This window comes from Cercospora beticola, chromosome 8 (assembly GCF_033473495.1).
Source record: "Cercospora beticola chromosome 8, complete sequence".
Classification (NCBI taxonomy): Eukaryota; Fungi; Ascomycota; class Dothideomycetes; order Mycosphaerellales; family Mycosphaerellaceae; genus Cercospora; species Cercospora beticola.
Window position 1 is genome coordinate 1694949 of NC_088942.1, and position 20786 is coordinate 1715734.

Here is a 20786-nt window from a genome sequence, read left to right on the forward strand (position 1 = left end):
GAGTGCTCAGTTGCAATGGCTTTGAGATGATGGAGGCAGAAGGGAAGAACGTGAACGTTGTGGGTTGGGAGCATGACGTTTCATTTCACGTTCCATGCTCTTAGCGTGGTTGCCGGCACGTGCACTGCTTTCGCTCACTTGACTTTTTGCCTTGCCTTCACATTTCGCACTTCAAGTTCCAATGCTGGTGTAAGTTTTCGTGAGCTTATTCAATTGCTTCAGGAATGAGACCTTTGACGTGAAGATTCTGTTCGGAAGCCACTCTCGACATGAAAGGTGCCGTTTTGAGTCGCAATGACCGGAGAAAGAACCTTGGATGTAGCTTCTCAGCCATAGCCAATGAATATGGCAAGCAAGACGCTTTGCCCCAGTTCTACAGCATACAATACACATCCCATACACCATCATCCGTAATATCGTCGGTACAGTTGATCCGTTCTTGCCAGCGTTTCAATTGATCAATCATCCACCCACTTCCCATCTCGATGCAAGAAGTCAGACCCAAACGCCTCGCTGAAACCACGCGAATGCGAACAAGCTCAATGATACTCGTCTCATTGATCCACATCCCAACCTTTCCTTTCCTTCGTGTTGCTTTCTGCGATCACTCGCGGCACACTCTCGCTGCTGATGGCGATTCTGATCGGACTCCTCAAGGGAACTCCAAAATCATCTTCGCCATCGTCGCTCAGATCCTCTGCTTCTGTGTCGAAGTCATGCTCAATATCACTGTCATCTAGGTCAAAGGATCCTGGCACATGCTTAGGCATGCCAGCTGGACTTTCAAATAACAATGCCTTGGGGAAAGCGCCTTTCGCAAATCGGGCTGCAATCTTGAGCATAATAGCGACAAGATTCACAGGAGGTCCAAGAAACGTTGAAGCTGCTCTCCGCACAAGGGCAGTAGCCATTGCCTGCTCTTTCTCAGACTTAGTCTGTGAGCGGCGTGACAGCGAACGTAGCGAACTGCTCGACGCTGAGGAAATCGCAGACAGCCTTGTCGTCTCTCTTTGAATTGGTACGAAACCTGTGGTACCCCCAATGTCTCTCCGCGCCTGAATCCTAGCCTGTATCGCCGCGTATGGGTCCGATTCCGACGATGCAACGCGAGTCAAGTGAGTTCCCATAGGGATGCTCTCCAAGACTTCGACAGGAGCATCCGTTGCACTCAATGTCTGCTCGCTAGACGACACAGAAGTGCCAGATACATCCGGAGCACATGCCTCTTGCGCTAGAGGCGCGTGGAGATCATCCATTGTGCCGTGCAGAAGGCTGTCGCCATCGTGTGATAGCTCTGGTAGCGAGACGATGTTCCCAGATCCTGTAGCGACCGGTACCTCAGCCTCATCTTTGCCGAACGAACCATCTCCATGAGCGGTGACAAATGCTGCGTCACCTGCCGCGTCTTCGAGAACCGCTGAGTCGGATGGAGTTGAGGTGCCATCCGGGTGTACGGTGTCGTCGTCGAGGCCGAGCTTTGTTTCTGATTGGTCGGGGTCAGCGGCGTTGCTTTCCGAGCCCTGAAGTTTTTGGAATCCTTCTTGAAGAACGACGGGTTTGCCCGCGACATCGTTATCGGTGAGCGTAGGATGATGTATAATAGATTGCGACGTAGCAGAATTTGGAAGAGATTCTCGAAGGATCGTCCCACGTGAGGGCTCAAAATCAAAACTCACATTGGAGTCTGGAGGAGAAGGGGGCATGTCCGTGGGAATTGATTGGAAGGACCGGCGATCATTAGCATCGTCCTCTTCCAATCCTCCTTGTGACTGGGATATAGGTATTGGCGATGCTTGGGTATTTGACATACCGCCCACGGACGGGTCGTGGAGAAGCACTGGCGAGCGCGCGGGGGCAGCTCCTGGTCGAGTGGGAGACGTACCAGCCCCTCGAGGCGATGTCTCTCGCGATGCTGGTCCTTGCGAAGGTGTTGGAAATCCATTTTTCGTTGGCGTGGAGCGCAGTCTCGAGGGCGGTGTAGATTGCAGTGAGAGCATTTGGGCTGGAGCGGTGACAGACCGCAGTTCAATTCCTCTGGCTCGATCTTTGACTGTTGGTTTTCTCTCGAAGGGCTTTGTGACTGGGAGAGCCCTGACCGTATCTGCGCCCTCGTCTGTGTGTTCTGTAGACGAGCCTGAGCTGCCTTCCTCATCCGAGGCCGTGACGCTCCCCGATCCTGACCCTTCACTTGGGCGGTCCTGTTCAGGTGTCCAGCCCTCAGGTTTCCAGCTGTATGCCTTGTCGAGTCTCCATTTCTTCGCCGGGCCATCGGTCCTTCGCCTTCGCCTTCTCGGCCTAGGCTCTTCCTCCTCTGGTATGTCTACGCTGAAAGTCCTCGCGAATGGGCACGCCGTCCTTTCATAGAATAGCACCTTCTGCAATGTAATTTTGAACTCCTCCACCCTTTCGAGGTCCTCAGGTGTGTCTCCAGGTAGTTCGATGCGGTAATAGGTATCTGGCAGTACGCGCATAGCGAATTTGCTCACTCCGTCCACGCACCAGCAATTGCTCCTCGGGAGAATGGCATGCAATAGGGAACCCGAATGTAGAAATGATACAGAGCCTGGAACGCGGTATATCTCGAGAGGTCCCGCCGCCATTGTCTTCTCTGTCGATGTTGCCCATGGCAGTGTGCCATTTCGATTGCTGCCCGGACTGTATGTCCCAGAGCTACTCGGCCGCCCTGTTGTACTGCTCGTGAACTTGACAATCTTGCTCGTCGGATGTGTGAACAGCGTTTCGACACCCTCCGTGGCGCCGATGTCTGCCGCGGTCGAGGGGCGTTTCGAGGCGCTGGCGGAGAAGGATCGGTTCAGCGCTGCCTTGCGCGTGGGCTGCTCAGGCGTTCTCGGGACAGTCGTCGACATTCTGGCGGCACTCCAGGCATCGGGGTCGTCGTTGGCGTTAGGAGCAGTTGCCGTTGCACCCTCCCTCTCGCGAGAGGAGCCCTGCGGGTTGAGACGCGATTCTTGGTAGCGGGCGACGTTGGGCGATGATCATTTGGCGCGCTCCAGAAGTGTCGACCCGTCCGTCCTTCAGTCGGCCTCTATACACGCTGCACGTTGCGATGCTCGCACGACAGGAGCATGTTGATGCATGGATAGTGCAGTGCATCCGCAGCCTGCACTCGGGCCTGTTCACATGCGCGACGCGGGAATGGTCGATCCCTGCGTCGGCGTGCGTCATTGGTCTACAGGCCATGCACGAAGAGATTGGACTTCTTTGATCACACACGATGCTATTCTTGCTGCTGACAACCACGAGGAACTCGAGGCAGAGCCCTTATCGCCATCTCTACTCGCCCTGGCAACTCGGGTAGGCCGAGTACGTGATACAATCCCCACAAGCAGTGGAGACTGCCTTCCATCGACCAGCTCCTCGACGCCGTGCTCGTTGCAAAGATCTGGTCTGTGCTGGGCCGCGGACAACCTGCACAGCTCAAAATAGCCAACAGACCTGGGAAGGCAGCGTGGACTTGAGGAAAACACTTACTTGTATAGCGAAGAGCGAGATCAGGAACCAGGCACATCGCGTCAGATTGTTACGCAGCACCACGACGCGCAGCAAACACGTCATCGTTCCAGCTCCAGCTTCCTCAAAACTTGTCGCATGCTCACCTCCACAGCTCTTCCAACACCGACTCATGAAATTAGCGACACGATGAGCAACTCCGGCTCATTCGGCAGCTTCGAGCTGAACAGCATCGTGCGAGGCGCCCAATTGACCGTGGTCGGCGCCAACAGAGCTCTCCAGAACCCAAGCTTGTTCACCAGCGAGCTCTACAAACAGGCGGCTTTGGCTGTGGTAGCTGGGCTGGCAATCAGGCTACTCGTGGCCATACCAGTATGAACGTTGCTGTCAAGGTCAAAGGAGCAGCGCTGATATTGCTCAGACGATCGGCATCCGCGTGCTTCTCCAATTCCTCGGCCTCTTCATCGACCTCTCCGAAACGACCTGGGATGCGGATATCATCGATGGCATCTCCTTCATCGAGAACTCCGTTCTACAGATCCCGTTCTTCCTCATGACCTTCATCCGTCAGCTGAGCCCAGCAATGGACCACTTGTTCATGGAGAGTCTGCAATGGGTTGACCAGACGTACATTCAAAAGCACAAAACCGATGACCCATCGCAGCTAAGAGCTATGTACTATCCGAACTTGAGGATATATAACCAACAAGCCCCTTCGGCGCAAAAGAAGGAACCATACCAGGCACTAAAAGCATTCTGCTTCAGATTCGGCAAGAAGGCGGCTGTGTCGTTGGGAGTGTACCTGCTTTCTCTCCTACCTTACGTGGGAAGATTTGTACTTCCAGCGGCGTCTTTCTATACTTTCAACAAGGCTGTAGGACTGCCGCCTGCTTTGCTAATTTTTGGAAGTTCAATCTTTTTGCCGAAGCGCTACCTGGTCATGTTCTTGCAGAGCTACTTCTCCAGCAGAACGCTCATGCGCGAATTGGTAAGCCTCCCTCCTCGCAGCTCGCTACACGTGGTTCACTGATAGTTCCCCCAGCTCGACCCATATTTCTCACGAGTTCGCTACACGCCTGAGCAGAAGAAGCAGTGGTTCCGCGACCGAGAAGGTGTGCTCTTCGGCTTCGCGTTCGCCTTTGTCTCTTTCCTCAAGATCCCACTTCTTGGTGTGCTCATTTATGGCATCGCCGAAGCTTCTACAGCATACCTCGTTACCAAAATCACCGAGCCACCGCCAGAGCCACAGCGAATTGAAGAGTTCAAGAAGGAGGACATCCACTGGAAGAACAAGCATGAGTTTGTCAGCCTGCCGCTCGACGCAATCGACAAACTAAACACGACACTGAAAGAGAAGAGACACAGTGCAACAGAATCGGAGGTAAAGGCAGGACGTCAGTTTTCGTGAGAACGAGTCGCTGTATGCATCACGAACTCCAGGACCTTATAACAAACGAGCAATCGCGATGAACTCCTGTCACCAATCTCTAAGGTTGTGGTGCAAGCTTCGTGAACGCTGGCTATACACAGCGAAAGTGACTCAGCAATGACTCCCTCGAAAGCCAAATTACGCAAAGACACGAAGCAGCACAGCATAGCCATGCCTTGGCCCAAAATGTTCGCTCCAATCCCAATGGCGGGTTTACTTCGGCTCTCGCCATGTGTTCATCGTGACCGAGTTTGGCAGCTGGCTAAGCTCGCAGCTCCATATGCGCCCCGCAAGCAAGAGCTCTTGATGACAGCACAATTGCCAACTGATGAACTGAGCACCCTATTAATGGAGCTCTTATCAGCCATCTTGTCAGGAAGGCCAGCCGCGGCCATGAGAGAGGCGCGGCCGTGTTCCCGGCGGACAGGCATCTTATCTGTCGATGGTCTTGTTGTCCAATGCCGCGACCCCGCTCCAGATCTTGGGAGACGAGCACAGTGCAAATAGGTGGATTGATAAACGACGTTGCTGCTCCCCAATTCTTTTCATCGTCTTGTCTCCACTATCCAGCTCTTTTTCAACCCCGATAAATACACATTAACAAGTTTGCCCGAAAGCAATAGTCATCATGGGCAGGGAAGGCTTGAGATACGCAGCAAAGGTAGAGCTCGACAAAGATGCGGGCACGCTTCCTTATTTGCATGTAAGTCAACTAGGGTAACACCAGTGACCGTGATGTCCACAGCTAATCCGGAGCTGTTGTAGAACCGATGGCATCCTGACAGTACGTAAGCCACGAAAATCATAACTCCACCTCACTTCGCCTAACAAACATCTACCAGTCCCAACCATTGGCGACATCAAAGATGGAGAAACCGTCAAAATCGAATGCGTCGACTGGACTGGAGGACAAATCGGAAACAACGATTCGGCCGATGACATGCGAGATGTCGATTTGACCAAGATTCATTATTTGACTGGACCTTTCAATGTTGAGAATGCTGAGCCGGGTGATATTCTCGTGGTGGATATTCAGGATGTGCAGCCTTTGGAGCATCAGCCTTGGGGGTTTACTGGGGTTTTTGCGAAGGAGAATGGTGGAGTGAGTATTCCATACATCATACCATGACAATGGTTGGGTGGTATGGTGATGAGAATGATCGTACTGACATGGAAGTGCAGGGTTTCCTCGATGAGATTTATCCCAAGCCCGCTAAAGCGATCTGGGATTTCGAAGGCATTAATTGTTCTTCTAGACACATTCCCGGAGTCCGTTTCGCTGGCCTGATCCATCCTGGCATTCTGGGTTGCGCTCCATCGCAAGAGGTCCTCGAGCTGTGGAATAAGCGTGAGGGCGAGTTGATCTCTGCTTGCAGCCACATGAACCGCGATGTCGCCAAGCCTCCCGAGCCGGTCAATGTCCATGTCGGCACAGGAGACGACAAAATTAAAGAGAAGGTCGGCAGGGAAGGAGCGCGAACCATCCCAGGTAGACCCGAACATGGAGGAAATTGTGATATCAAGAACTTGAGTCGAGGATCGAAAGTTTACCTTCCTGTGCATGTCAAGGGAGCTAAATTCTCGGTCGGTGATTTGCATTTCTCTCAGGGTGATGGGGAGATCAGCTTTTGCGGGTAAGAAGACCTCTTTGAGCATTCAGACCATCGACGAATCCGATCGATAGAACTAACATCCCTTCCCAGAGCCATCGAAATGGCCGGCGTAATAACCATAAAATTCTCCGTCATGAAAAACGGCCTCTCACGCCTCGGCACCAAATCCCCAATCTACATCCCCGGTCCCGTCGAACCACAATTCGGTCCCGGACGATACATCTACTTCGAAGGGTTTTCCGTCGACGAAAATGGCAAACAACACTATTTAGATGCCACAGTCGCCTATCGTCAAACTTGTCTGCGAGTGATCGAATATCTTCGAAGATACGGATATGATGATTATCAGATTTATTTGTTGTTGTCTTGTGCTCCTGTACAAGGACATATTGCGGGGATTGTGGATATTCCGAATGCGTGTACGACGTTGGGGCTGCCGATTGATATTTTTGATTTTGATATTCGGCCGGAGGCGGAGGTTGTGAAGAGGGATTTGGGGGCTTGTGCAAAGGCCAGTTCTTGAGGTGGGGAGTGCAGAGTAATTGTGCGAATGACGGGGCAAGTACTTGTGAAGGATTCCATTTTTGCAGTACGTTTGAACTTCGAGGATGGGTACGCAGCTATGCAATGTATTGGATGGGCGAACAGCAGTGCTCTGTCCTTTTCGTCAACATCGAGCCTTCATGTCCAATTCAGTTGTCGAGTCAGATATCAACTCTTCTTCTAAATTCAGAAAGGCTTTACTGCCTGACAGGAATGAATGTATATTCTGGCGAGCGTCCCTAGCTGATACGCGGTTGAACTACAACAGGATGGCACATCGTCCGTCATTTCGTTCTTCCTTGTGATACATACCAACTGAAAGGCTGTGTTGAAGGACTAAACTAGGAAGTCGAAACGAGCGAGCCGTGAGCTGATCACATTTCCAGCACCGCGTGACGCGAAGCCTTCATTTGAAACCGAGTCAGAGCTCTTTCGTGGCGATCGCTCGCTCGAGTATTTTGCCCGCAGCCCACTTGTAGTGGACGCAGCGTTGACAATCAGCCATATAGTCTTCTGGATCTCGACATGACTTCGGGCAAGCACGACCTGATTGCCACTGGACAATGTTGAGAAGAGCCGGGACCACAAATGAGACCATCTCAGAGGCAATAAACTGGCATTGTATCTGCCTTTACGTATATCTGCCAATACCCATCGATGTATGGATCAAAATGGCAGGCGAGCAAGGCTACCAAAAAGTAACATCCCTTATACTTCATTCGCCCTTTGCGCTCCAGATCACTCCTGACAATCTGCATGCTTCATCTGCTCGTGTTTGTGTGTAGTACCATCGTTCCAGTTCCTTGCTTCGCGCGTTCGTGAAGTCTTCTGTCTATCATAGCAGTAATCATGTTCTCCGCTCGTTTGAGCTTCGATCGTTGTCGCCTGTTCTAGTGTCTGCTCCAGCGCAGCTCTCGTCTGGACAAACCCAAACATGCATGGCTGTGTTCCATACAAGTCGATACAGCACTCTATCTTGGCGAGGCTCGGGCATGGGAGGACCTTTTCGCTCGCGCATTTTCTTCGTATTTCCTCGGCGACCAAAAGAATGCTGTATGCCTGGCAAGGAGGCTCCATGAGCCCGACCGAGCACCCGACCGCGTCTCAGGTTTTCGAATTCTCCAATCTTCTTCGTATTAACTCTTGCAAAATCAGTAGTTCCTTGCGTTGTTCAGCAGAGAGCTCGGTAGTCTGCTCGCTTGCTGGTGGTGACGGTGGCGCCACCGAAGGTGCAGACTTGGTCTTCTCGGCGTCCTCGGCCGCCATGATTTCCTCAACCACGGCAGAGGGGGCTTCAGCCTGTGAGGAATTTATTAGTTGCTGCTGACGTCATGTAGGAAGGCTGAAGAGTCAGTTGGTGAGGACTTACGATCAGAGCACCAACGAGATTCTGCACCTGGTCTTCACCCAGTCCCAGATCTTTATTCTCTCTCGCGAGTTGTGCGAGGTTGAGTGCGACTTGCTGTTCGTTGAAGGGGCGCTTCGCGAAATTGGCTTGTGCCAGCGTGCTGGGCGTGTCGTTAGGGATGTTGGCTCTGCGCCGCTTGTATGCCCGCTCGTCGCGAAGTTCTTGTACGCGCGTACTATGCCAATGTCAGTCATGATTCAATTATCTGGATGTGGGTACCTTACTCCTTGACTTTGTCGATGAAATCAAGCTTGATGCCATGGGCAGGCAGCTTGTACACCATCGGCCCATCGTCGTGGTCGTAGAAATCCGAGTCAGATGCATCGGACTCATCCTCAAGCACCTCAATAATGCCGTTATTGCGATGTCCGCGAGTAAGAGCGGTGTCAGCGACGACCGGATTTTTCGGCTTTCGGACATGGATTCTGCGACGGTTGGAAGTTTGGGCGTCCACCTCTCTGCGTCGCTGCAGCGACGAGACGTCGACTTTGCGCAGCTCCTGGTCGACATGTAGTGGGCACATCCAGTCATGCACCTTCTTCCCATTCTGATTGAGCGCAGGGGGGTTCGCAAGAGGTGGATTCAGACAGTCCAAATGCCAGTGCTGTTGGCAGTGATCGCAGGTCACGATGGCGCGCTTCGTGCCGGCAATCTGTTGAGAAGAGTGCCCGCATTGGTAGCACAGTACAAGATTGCCTTTGCTGTCGCGCAGTCTGTGATAATCAGGCTGATCATCAGAGTACCCAGGTCGATTACTGTGAGAATGATGTCAGCCGCATCCTAAGACGATAATTTGACAAGGTGGACTTACCGTGTCGGCTTGCCACTCAAGGCATCTGCAAAAGCGCCATTGCGATCTGCACTGACACCCTCGAAATAGTTCTTGATGGGCTCCGGCAAGTCGAAGGTCTTGGGATTGGACTTCTTGAGGCCAGCAAGCAGTGGCGCAAACAGGCCGGTTGGGGCTTTCTTCTCTGGGTAATCGGCAGAAATCGGTTTTCTCGCAACGCAGATGTAGCAGTACCATGGCTCGTCGAGTTCCTTTGCTTCCTCGCTGAGCGGCGGATCTAGACAGGTGAAGTGGAACGACCGGTCGCACCCATCGCAGCAAAGGAGAAAGCCGGAACCGCCACAGGCTGAGCAGAAGTCGTTGTTCTCGGATCGCTGCGGTTCAGATGTCAGATTCAACTTCTTGTCGAATGCAGGAAGCATATAAAGTAGCGGCGACGATGAGAGGTGACGTTGCGGGAGATGCATGGAGTGTTTCGGTGATGTGCAGGAGAGAGTTGTGTGGAAGCGAGAGTAAAGGGTTTAGCGCATCGCCTTGCGCGTTGTCTTACCATTTCGTTGTCATCATCCCCGATTGGACTGTTTCTCCCTGCGCCACCAGCGCCAGAAATGCCACTGTGGGCTGCCAACTGTCGCTTCTCTGGTCTGTACATAGATTGTTGAGTCAGTATGTGTGCTCGTGCAATAATGACTGAAGTGGTGCTGCTGTTTGCATGCCCCACTCTGCAGATTTGAAATTTTGACTGGGACGAAGATGGGAGAGACTGCCCGATCAGTCGCGTCGCATTCTTCAACGCATGCGGGTAGTGCAGCAGTCGTTGAGCCACGCTTCCGTTGGTGTGGGCAAAAAAGGAGATGATAGTGACTTACGACTGCTTGGTCTTCGCTCTCTTCCCTGTGAGCTTCGGCACCGGCTTGTTAAACCTGGGTGTACTTTGCCTGGAGTTTACTGGTGACAAGTCAGACAATGGCGAGTCAATGTCGTTGGACACTGCTCGGCTTCCTCGAGCACTTGCTGCGCGGTTGCCGTGTAACTCCAACCGGAGCGATGGTGGTGCGAGAGCCCCATCTTTTACACGGTGCAAGCGTGACCGTGGTTGCGACAGAGCAGGGCGGATACTGCTTTCTTGGTACTCGAAATCGCGTTCGATGCCCTCCCTGAGCCTCTGCTTTTTGGCGGCCAGAGCACGCTCGCCCTCATCATCGAAGGCGTCCGCAGAGGACCGTTTGACGGCATTACTGGGGGCTGCCAAAGAGCCACGCTCTGCAGCATGGTCCTTACCTTGGAGGCCGTTGACTCTCGACGAGGGTCCGGCAAAGCTGCTGGTCGGCCGAGCTGGCGAGTTGACCTCTTCCTCGCCGTCATCTTCATTCGAGGTAAGCGATGTGAGCGACGAGTCACTACCAACGCTACCCGAGCGCTTCCTCGGTGAGATTGACATCTTGCCGTTGCCTGAACGACGCCGGCTGGGATCTTTCATGGGCGACTTGACTTTGAGAGAGATTTTGGGCTTCATTGGTTCGAGGTATTCGGTAGATGGCACTGCAGTAGAAGCTTCAGGTGCTGTCGAGGAGTGTGCAGGCTGCAGAGTGAGACTTTTGGCGGGTGAATAGGCGGCCGCTCGAGCCTGCTGTGTTTCGGTTGGTTTTGCTGCGGCTTGCCGTGCCTTGTTCTTGGCGTCCTTCAGCTTCTTTTTGGCAGCGCGTACATAATCCTGGAACTCGGTATTTTGAGCTTGCGTGGCATTTTGTGTCAAGATAGCCTCAAGTAGGACGCGAAGATTCTTGTCCAGTTGGCTTTGTTCGTAAATTTCGTTGACAGCATCCGCGAGGTCGGGCTTGCCGACCTCGATTGCACGTGCTTTGGCGGCTTCAACCACTCGCTTGAGCTTATCGACATCGTACGCATATTGTGGTACTCGATGAGTCGTAGCGGCAGCGGCCTTCTTCCTGGTCGCGCCAGCAGAGGGGGGCGCTGGGGCAGGAGTAGCAGATTCTGAGGGTTCACTCTTTCGCTTCACAGCTCGCGGTCGCGCAGATCGCTCTTTCTTCTTGCCATGCTTCCCAGGCGCGTAGTCATCGTCCTTTTCGTCATCAACCACGATCGGACGCGAAGGCGCCGGGTCCGTAGGCTGCGGTGTGCTGGCTCCTGGTGCTGGTGTCCCTTCAGGAGTGCTCTGCACGTCTCCGCCTACAGCGGCAGAGCTTCGCCCCAGTACAGATTTACGTGCCCCTTCTCCTTTCACTCTCTGCTTGACCTTTGTATTGGGCAACTCGCCTAGTGGTTGCATGTGCTCCAGCACGCCGTATGGCGCCGCGCCATGATCTTCGTACGAGGCCTTGGGCGCAGCGAGCGACGGCTCTACCCAGCGGTCCATAAAGGTCTTCTCCTTCGCCCTGTCATGGGGCGCGACCTTGCTTGAATTACTGCCGCTGCGTTGTGTGGAGGGGTTGCGCTCGACTTGAGGTGTGGCAGATGCCGTGCTGGGCATTGTTTTCAGATCGGACTGCTCGGCCACGGCCAGTGGTATGCACTCGTCACTGCAAGCATGTTAGCGACGTGCACCAGATCAAATACACGAATCTGCATTCGCAAGTACCCTGGACGATGCGGCCGTTGCGAGGTGTTGCAAGACACACGCTACGCGATTCTTCGCGTGAACTAGGAGTCGAAGTTCGATAACCAAGGAGAGTTGCACGGCCGCTCGGGCCACCTTGCACGCGTTTGACCGAACACACACGACACAATACGAAGTATGTAACGTGCTCAAATGATCACTTGATAGTGCTCAGTAGAGGGACAGAGAATGCGATGCAAAACTTTGTGCAGTCGCGTGTGACAATAGCAGCTGTTGTAATGCCGACTCCGTTACCCAAAATCACACAGGGTGGATTCGAAGCACCCTCGGGATGAGACATTACATCAGACGGACTACGCATCACTTTATTGCAGGCTCTCGCCACCACGATGCAGCTAAGTCTGGGTTTTCCATTTGTTTTCTGTACAGGCAGGCCGAGATGACTGTATGTCTGCTATCTCACGAGCACTGCTTGGAGTTGCCTCGCCCCCCTTGGTGGCGATTTGTCATCTTATCTCAAGTGCTCGGTGACTCGACCATCGCTGCAGCGTCTGCCTAGTCGGCATACCTCACGGTCTCCGGTTCCACCCATCAACGCAAAGATGGCTGCAGACGAGCGCTTACTCTTCATCATCGCTGCTCTCCTCCTCCGACTCCTCTTCCTCCTCTTCGGCCTTTGGTGCAGCCGCCTTCTTGGCCATCTTCTTCTTCTTGCTCTTTGGCTTCTTAGCCTTGGTGCTGTTCTTGTTCAGGGGCAGCTCCAAGATCTTCAGAACTTCCTCATCCGTGATCTTTTTATCAGATTGCCACTGCGAGATATCCACAGCTGGAGGTGCTGACAGCTTCTGCACACCATTCTTGGTGATGGCTACATTAAAGTCAGCAAATGCACTTTGACAATGATTTGTACCTCGGACCGTCCAGACGTCAGTCCTTTTTACTCACCGACAGTCTCGAATAGACGGCTCACTGGCTCGCCATCCGTAGAGCCTGCAGGCTCGTATGCGCGAACAACACCACCGCGGACGCACTCAATCACACCGACCTTGGCGTCCTTCTCACTGTCAAGCTGGCGCAAGCTGAATGGGAATGTGCCGAATTTCTTCTGGATCTCCGAAAGAGTGGCCCTCGAGCTGGGTCGCTTCAGTCCGTAGGTGGTAGCAGTCCTGCGATGCAGTGTCGTCCTCTTTGGCAAGCTCTTGACTTTGCCGTTTCCAGTGCTCACGCCGATCTCCAGGCCCCAGACTTCACCGACCTCCGCAAGGCCCTCTCCCTTCACGCCCTCGCCCGGTGCCAGGATGATCTTCTTCTTGCCCTCAATCTCGTTGCGATCGAAGAGCCAGCATGTCGTGTTCTCCACCAGATTGCAGTCATAGCTCTTGACAACCTTCTCGAGCAGCTGTGTGATCTTTGCCTGACTGTATGGCTTCTGCGATTGTGCCTTCTTTTGCTCTTCCTCCGTGCCTGTAGCGACCAGTCCGGGTGGAGCAACGAGACGAAGCAGCAGCTCGTTCGCGTAGTGAGTTGCCAGTGCGAGGTCGGCTTGCCGTCCGGATAGAGTCTTCTCGGAATCTCCCTTGGCTCGTGCAAAGACTGTGTCGCAGACAATGGCACCGAAGCCGTCGATTTGAGCACCAAGCTGAATCTTGACCGGCTCGCCCGCCTTCAGTGTGGTTTCGGCCTCCTCGGCGTCTGAGACAAGGGGCGTGTATGGAGTGACATAGTCGCTGGGCGAGACGGTGACTGGGTGCGAGATGCCTTTTGCGATCTTTTTGCCCTTGTAGACCTTTGCGATCTCCTCGTCCAGAAGTTTGTCACCTCGTTGACAGAGCTCAACGACCTTGGCACCCTCCGTGATCCATCCTGCAGCATGTCAGCTCGAAGTACTCGAGGCAGCTGCTGGCAGTACTGACCCGAAACAGCCTCGAGGACTTTCTGGCCGATCTGCGCCGCAGTTTTATACTTGGTGAGCCTGTGATTCGGTCAGTGGCTGTCGATTGGCAGAGTTCCATTGGGCACGCGCTCACGTGTCGGGGTTGTTGAGCGAGTAGTCTGCAAAGTGTGTCAGTCATGGATAGACGAGATTGGTGCCATGTGCTTCGGCATTGCGCGACTCACCAACAGCAGCCGCTTCCGCCATTGTAAAGACCGTGCGTTGCTTGATTTGTGATTGGGAGAGAAATTGTTATCGGCTACACGAAACGTAGAAGAGCAGAGCAATATCAGCTTCGAAGTGGGAGTCAGTCCGTGCCCCGCCAAATGAGCAAGCCAAGAAACTGAAAGTCCCCACCATGCTGTGCATGCGAGCATCAACTACGCACGCACACTCTCCGCGCTGTGGACTCGAACTGCAGCATGAGCGGTCAAGGGGTGAACTGCGGGACTTTAGCACAGCTGGGAGATGGCTGCTGCGCTGCCTACAATGCAGCAAGTGAAGCTCGCTCAACGATGTGGATCATCCAACTCTTCAATTGACTTTGGACACCAAACAGACAGGGGCAGTCCAGCAGCACGTCGATGCGCCGCTGCGTGTGCTGCGGCGATTGGGGAGAAGCAGGAAACGGAAAGCACCGAGACGTGCTCACGCGTTGAGTGTCAATGGTCTCAGGCAGCCCGGACGGCATCGTAGCAACCAGCAGCAGCAGGAGAGTGTGAGGTGCGATGCAGAACTATTCTCGCGCAAAACAATCGGTCGGCACTGTCGCAGGGCAGGATCAGAGTCTCGATGCTGGTAGACTCTTCTCGACAGAAAAGGCACACGCGCGCGCTCATGCGTCTGTTGCGTGTTCGCGGCTTGTCTGCGGGCCGCGTGAAACTCTCGCCCGCGCTCTTTCTTGTGACATGCTGTGACTTCATCTTGCCAGCGCCAGCGCCAGTGCGATGCCAACATAACCGCGCGAACACTGCCTGCGCGGATGCCATTGCGCGTGCTTCTTCTCTCGTTCGCGGCAAACCTGCTTGTTCCTGCTTGACATTTCTCCTGCGGCTCGTCGCTTTTTTTTTTCTTGTTTGTGTAACCACCACCTGCGTGCTGCAGCAGCCCTCCCGCGCAAATCGCCGTTTCGAGCCTTCACTTCACTTTCGCGCATAGCAAACAACTTGAGCTCCAAGCGCCAGGCAACCAAATCGCCAGGCAGCAACGCGTGAGTCGACTGTTTTTCATCAACATCAATTTTGTGCCGCCAGCACCTAGACACTGCCAACACCCATTCCCGGACCACGCGAGCACCCGAACCACGTCCACACCTGGACCACGCCGGACCTACCACTTGCCATTCGCCATTCGCCGTTCGACAGTTGCCAATTGCCAGTTGCCAACTGCCACTGCCGTGTCGTGTCGGCCGCCATCCCGCGGCCGACTGCTGGAGTTTCGAGTTTTGTGCTGTTCACGTCTAAGAACGACTGCTGACTCGAGCCATGCAGCAGTGGGAGCAATTCGAGCGCGAGCTCGTGAAACGCGGCTGGCGAATGTCGCCCATCACTCGTCCAACCGCCGAGAGGCAGGACAGCACGCTGCCTGCCCACCTCCGTGAAGACGTCACGAGCATTCCAGTCACTCCAACTGTCAGCAACGAGGCCTACGTACCCCCAAGCACAGGCTCGGCACTCACGCGCGACCCGCCCACCCACGTCCTCGAAGCCATTGGCGCTGCCGGACAACAAGAGTATTTCTCGGATCGACCGGGGCCATCGACGGACCCGAACTCAGCTCAACGAGCCACCGATGGAGCCAAGAATGGAGAAGACATTCTCCGCCGTCTGAGTCTCACTGGACCGACTTCCACGACCGACTATGATAGTATCGACCCTCGCACCGCTCACCCTAGCTTGGGCCTGACTGGCAACATCATCAGCGCAAATTTTGCCGTGCCCTACAAGGTCGGCTACACCACTTCAGGGGAATGGGTGAGACACGTAGTCGAGGTCTGTCGTGAGATTATGACTGACATCAAAGCAGGAGCTCCAGCAGAGAAGAGGTACATCCGCTCTCTTCGACTCGTTCTCGTGGCTCGCGTCCGAGAAGTCTCCTTGGAAGCACACCCTAGTCGGCTGGACTGGAGAAATTGATCGAGTGATCCGCCGTAAGGATGACGATCATTCTGCAGGGACCAATGGAATCACTTCGATGGACTCGGTCCCACTCAGCAAGCAGTCCGCTCCCATACCAGTCAACAAGGGCGAGAAATCTCCGCAGCCAACCGAACTCTCGGAATTGCATGTGCCCTTGGCCGACAGACGCAAGCTCGAGAGGAAGCTCGCGGCGGAATCTGGCGGCCATGTCTCTCCTGTCTGGTTGTGGGACGACATTGACGACAACGAAGTAGCAACCTTCCGGAACCAAGCTCGATGGAGGCGGTACGCAGAACACGAGCTATTCACGTTGTTCCACTACAAGCAGAATGAGCCCAGCGACGGTCGAGCTCTTCGGAAGACTTGGGCGGACTATTGCCTGCTCAACAAGACTTTCGCAGATCACATTGTCAGCATCTACACTCCTGGCGACATCATCCTGATTCACGACTATCACCTGCTGCTTCTGCCAAGCTTGTTGAGGCAACGCCTGCCAAACGTCTACATTGGCTTCTTCCTACACGTACCGTTCCCCAGTAGTGAATACTACAGGTGCCTGACTCGCCGCAAGGAAATACTTGAGGGAGTTCTTGGCTCCAACATGATTGGCTTCCAGGCATACAGTTATGCTCGCCACTTCTCCTCTTGCTGCACGCGCATCCTTTCATTTGCATCTTCATCTGCCGGCGTGGATGCATACGGAGCTCATGTGCCAGTGGATGTGTTCCCCATCGGAATCAACGCGGAAGCCACGATCAAGGCTGCGTTCGAGTCTCCCGGGGTCGAAACCAAAATACAATCGCTTCGCGAACAGTACCACGGGAAGCAGATCATCGTCGGGCGCGATCGTCTTGACACAGTCCGAGGTGTTGCACAAAAGCTGCAAGCGTTCGAGATATTTCTTGAACGCCATCCGGACATGCACGACAAGGTTGTCCTCATCCAGGTCACGAGCCCCACTAGCATTGAGGATCGCGATGACAAAGGTGACAAGACTGCCAACAAGATCTCTGAGTTGGTCGCGAGAATCAACGGAACGTATGGATCGTTGAGTTTCACGCCAGTTCAGCACTATCCCCAGTATCTCTCAGAGGAAGAGTATTTCGCATTGCTTCGTATTGCCGACCTGGGCTTGATCACGAGTGTCCGCGATGGCATGAACACGACAGCTCTCGAATACGTTGCTTGTCAGCGCGACAACCACGGTCCTCTGATAATCTCTGAGTTCTCTGGTACGGCTGGCAGTCTGGCTGATGCCATTCACATCAACCCATGGGATCTTGGAGGCACGGCGGACGAGATTTACGCCGCGTTGCAAATGGGTCGAGAGGAGCGAGAGCAGAAGCACCAACTGCTGAATCAGCATGTGACAACCAACACGGTGCAATACTGGACCTCGAGCTACATCAAGCGTCTGCTGACGAACCTTGCTTCTTACGATCAATCATTCGTAACCCCAGTTCTCGACCGCGCAAAGCTGTTGCAACGGTATCGCAATTCATCAAGACGTCTGTTCATGTTCGATTATGACGGTACCCTGACACCAATCGTCAATGACCCGAACTCAGCGATCCCATCAGATAGAGTCATCCGATCGCTGAAGACACTTGCTTCGGACCCTAAGAATCAGGTCTGGATTATCAGCGGCCGCGACCAACAATTTCTCGACGAATGGATGGGACACATTCCCGAGCTCGGTCTGTCTGCTGAGCACGGAGCATTCATGCGACCACCGAACTCGAACAATTGGGAGAACTTGACCAAAACGCTGGACATGTCGTGGCAGGAAGATGTTATGAAGGTCTTCACTCGCTACTCGGAACAGACACAGGGAAGTTTCATCGAACGCAAGAAGATCGCGGTGACCTGGCACTACCGGCGTGCGGATCCAGAGCTTGGACCGTATCGCGCTCGGGAGTGCCAGAGGTATCTGCAGCAAACAGTGGCGAGGGAATACGAGGTCGAAGTCATGACCGGAAAAGCGAACTTGGAAGTGCGGCCTCGCTTTGTCAACAAGGGCGAGATTGCGAGGCGTCTGGTTATAGAGTACGGCATGGAACCATCAAAGGCTCCGGACTTCGTACTCTGTGCTGGGGACGACTTCACTGATGAAGGTAAGACATTCATCGTGATGCACACATGCAACAAGCGCAACTAACCTCATCCTAGATATGTTCCGCTCGCTCGGCCAGTCTCATTTGCCGCAAGATCATCGCTTCGCAGTCACCGTAGGTGCAAAGACCAAGCAGACGCTCGCATCATGGCATCTGCTCGAGCCTGCAGATGTCATCTCGTGCATCGCGTTGCTCAATGGCAGTGCCGACGGCGGAAATGTGGGAGCAGTGGCCGCTCTGGATGGTACGGTGCCGGAGTCCAGGCCTGTGCTATAGTGCGTATACGAGTCACAGGCGTTGATCGGTGGCATTCGTGGATGCATAGCAAGGCGTTCGAGGTGGTGCATCAAGCAGCGCAAACGGTTTACATGGGCTGAAAGGTTTTGGTGCTGTAATCACAGCGCCCAGATAGAGCTCGCTGGAGTGTAGCATAGTCCGCAGGCATAATGTGGTTGCGTTTCTCCAACACTTTCGCGAGTACTGTTTGATACGGTTTGCCAAGACGGGAGCTCTGCCCCGTCTCGTGGCTTCGGCATTGCAGGTGAAGCTCGTTGCTGTGAGCAAGCACGAAGCTTCACAATAGTCCACAGCTTCCATCACCTCCATGCAATGCCATCGACTGGCACTGCGCGCCGTTTGCCGTGCGAGTAACGCTTACGACCCATCGCGAGCACTTCGCTCTGCTTTTGGAACCGCCACGCCACGAAGAGAACACAATGATCGCATTCCGTCTGCATGGGAGCCAACTGAATGGGAAGAATTGCCAGATACTGTGCGGCAGCAGGAAACTGCAGGTGTGAAAGATGCAGAGCCCAACACTGAACACGAAGACTCGCCGACAGCCTCCGCCGAGGCTACAAAGACGACATCGAAACAAGATGCGCGGGCAACAAGTGGGGAGCGCAAACACATGCAAATAGTGCGACGCATAAAGACGCGAGCACAGGGCAATGAAGCAGCAAAAACGGAGGTGACCTCTCTCCAACAATACGTGCGAGGGATATTGCGGCGCCAAGTTGCTCGAGCAGAGGCATTCCCGCCAAGCGGGCGAGGTGATGTACCATCCGCAGCCATGTCCGATGAACGGCTCTGGCTTCCACACCTGAACGGGAAATTGTTTGTTGGGGCGGATAAGTGGCAGCCCGAAATAGTCAATTTGGCCTTGCTTAATCGACGACTGCACGAGGACAAGCGTTACACAGAGGAATGGTCTCCTCACGAAAAAGGGCAAATTGGAGCCGCATTCGACTATCGGCCGAGGGTTGTGCAGCCTCGCACGCCTGTCATAGGAGAAGACGTATCACCTCCCGCGCCATGGGAGACAGCTCCAAAAGGGAGGCGAGAAGGGAATCTTCGTGGTATTGCGTATGCTGAACACGAGTTCGAGAAAGCGATCGCGCGGTTTGTCAACTATATGAAGCCCACTCCACTAGAAACATTCGCACGGAAGACTGCCGCCAAGGAGGTCATGTCTTTTATCCAGGAGACATTGCGCGGACACCAAAACATTGCAGCTGAGCTTCAAGGCTCCGAGAAAACCGGGTTGGCCATGCCAACCTCAGACATTGACATCCGAGTTTGGGAGCAGTCAGACGAAGAAGTCCCCTATAGGGCGAAACCATATGTCCTGGGCAAAAGGATATTGAAATCTATGAGACCACTCGAATACGCTTTGAGAAAACACCCAGAAAGATTCGTGCTGGTGACATTCCGTGACGGCCTCCACCCGATCATCAATTTCCAGCATCGACCATCTGGCCTCGATTTCCAGATTGTAGCAGGCAGGCCTTCATATCTCCAAGAAGATGCCGTCGCAAAGTATCTTTCAGAGATACCTCAGCTGCGTGCTCTATTTACTGTCGTCCGTACCTTTTTCGACGTCAGAGGCCTGCTGCCCGTGTATTCCGGCGGTATTGGCTCATACGGCTGTTTCGTCATGCTCATACCACCAATATTGCGCGCAAAAAAGACACTGTCGGCTCCTGTCCTCGGTTTACTGCGCCGCGTCTTCGCTTTTTACCGTCCGTGCAACGTGGTCGATCCCACCAATTACGGAGTATCCTGCTTTCCACGCCAGATCTTCAAGAAGCATGACCCGGACCATGTATACGACCTATTCGCGCGTTACGCCGAGCGAAGAGGGGATCCAATCCGAGCTGGACAATGGCGGATAGGCCAACGTAGAAAATACCTGCCATACCTGCTTACGTTGCAGGACCCAGCGAACCCAAATAATGATTTGGGTGCCCGCACGTATGCCATCAAACACATCCTAGCCACGTTCATGAGAGCGCGAAGGGATTTGCGGCGTTGGAAAGTGAGGATGGCACGCGATCCTCAGACACCATATGAGCCGTTCCTTGAACAGCTTGTTGGACGTCCGGATCTCCTGTATCGGGAGCAGCGGCAGGCACTCGAAGAGTATGGACGAGCGGTTAAGGATGGCAAAGAGCCCTCCTACTTGACTGAAGATGAGGCCGCCCAGCTTCTGCACGGTCACGGGTTTGGCGATGGTCATAAGGGCGCACTGATTAGGAAAGTGTGGGAGTGAAATTCAAATCGATACGGATGCAGCAGTGGGCGCCATTCTCAGGAGCAGGATCATACATTCTATGAGAAGAGCGGCATCAGATATAAGTAGCTTGGGATGTTTGCCCCGGGGAGCAGGCACGCAACAAGTCAGTCGGTCGAACACAAGACCGTGAAGTTTGGTCCTGTTTCGTTACTCCACAATTCGTCTGCCAGCCACCGTGTTTAGCCACGACGGAC

The 20786-nt window shown here is 54.0% G+C and overlaps 5 protein-coding genes across 5 annotated transcripts; 3 read left to right on the forward strand and 2 right to left on the reverse strand.

The window, feature by feature from the left end:
• Positions 1-554: 554 nt before the first annotated feature.
• Positions 555-2867, reverse strand: RHO25_011943 (uncharacterized protein; the record flags this gene model as incomplete). The annotated part of the gene is made up of 1 exon (XM_023603353.2): positions 555-2867. One exon carries the CDS (start codon positions 2865-2867, stop codon positions 555-557), a length of 2313 nt encoding a protein of 770 aa, XP_023454797.1.
• Positions 2868-3660: 793 nt separating this feature from the next.
• RHO25_011944 (uncharacterized protein) lies at positions 3661-4879 on the forward strand (the record flags this gene model as incomplete). Its single annotated transcript, XM_023603354.2, has 3 exons — positions 3661-3843; positions 3893-4459; positions 4514-4879. 3 exons carry the CDS (start codon positions 3661-3663, stop codon positions 4877-4879), a joined length of 1116 nt encoding a protein of 371 aa, XP_023454796.2.
• A 649-nt stretch (positions 4880-5528) lies between these two features.
• RHO25_011945 (uncharacterized protein) lies at positions 5529-7036 on the forward strand (the record flags this gene model as incomplete). The annotated part of the gene is made up of 5 exons (XM_023603355.2): positions 5529-5603; positions 5666-5684; positions 5743-6002; positions 6083-6534; positions 6604-7036. The coding sequence occupies 5 exons, from the start codon at positions 5529-5531 to the stop codon at positions 7034-7036; spliced, it is 1239 nt and encodes a 412-aa protein (XP_023454795.1).
• Positions 7037-8160: 1124 nt separating this feature from the next.
• On the reverse strand, positions 8161-13972 carry RHO25_011946 (uncharacterized protein; the record flags this gene model as incomplete). The annotated part of the gene is made up of 11 exons (XM_023603356.1): positions 8161-8355; positions 8426-8639; positions 8689-9219; positions 9276-9628; positions 9805-9898; positions 10124-11794; positions 12457-12700; positions 12778-13695; positions 13746-13804; positions 13860-13884; positions 13951-13972. 11 exons carry the CDS (start codon positions 13970-13972, stop codon positions 8161-8163), a joined length of 4326 nt encoding a protein of 1441 aa, XP_023454794.1.
• Positions 13973-15249: 1277 nt separating this feature from the next.
• Positions 15250-20568, forward strand: RHO25_011947 (uncharacterized protein; the record flags this gene model as incomplete). The annotated part of the gene is made up of 4 exons (XM_023603357.2): positions 15250-15738; positions 15791-18017; positions 18073-18261; positions 18608-20568. 4 exons carry the CDS (start codon positions 15250-15252, stop codon positions 20566-20568), a joined length of 4866 nt encoding a protein of 1621 aa, XP_023454793.2.
• Between the last annotated feature and the right edge of the window lie 218 nt (positions 20569-20786).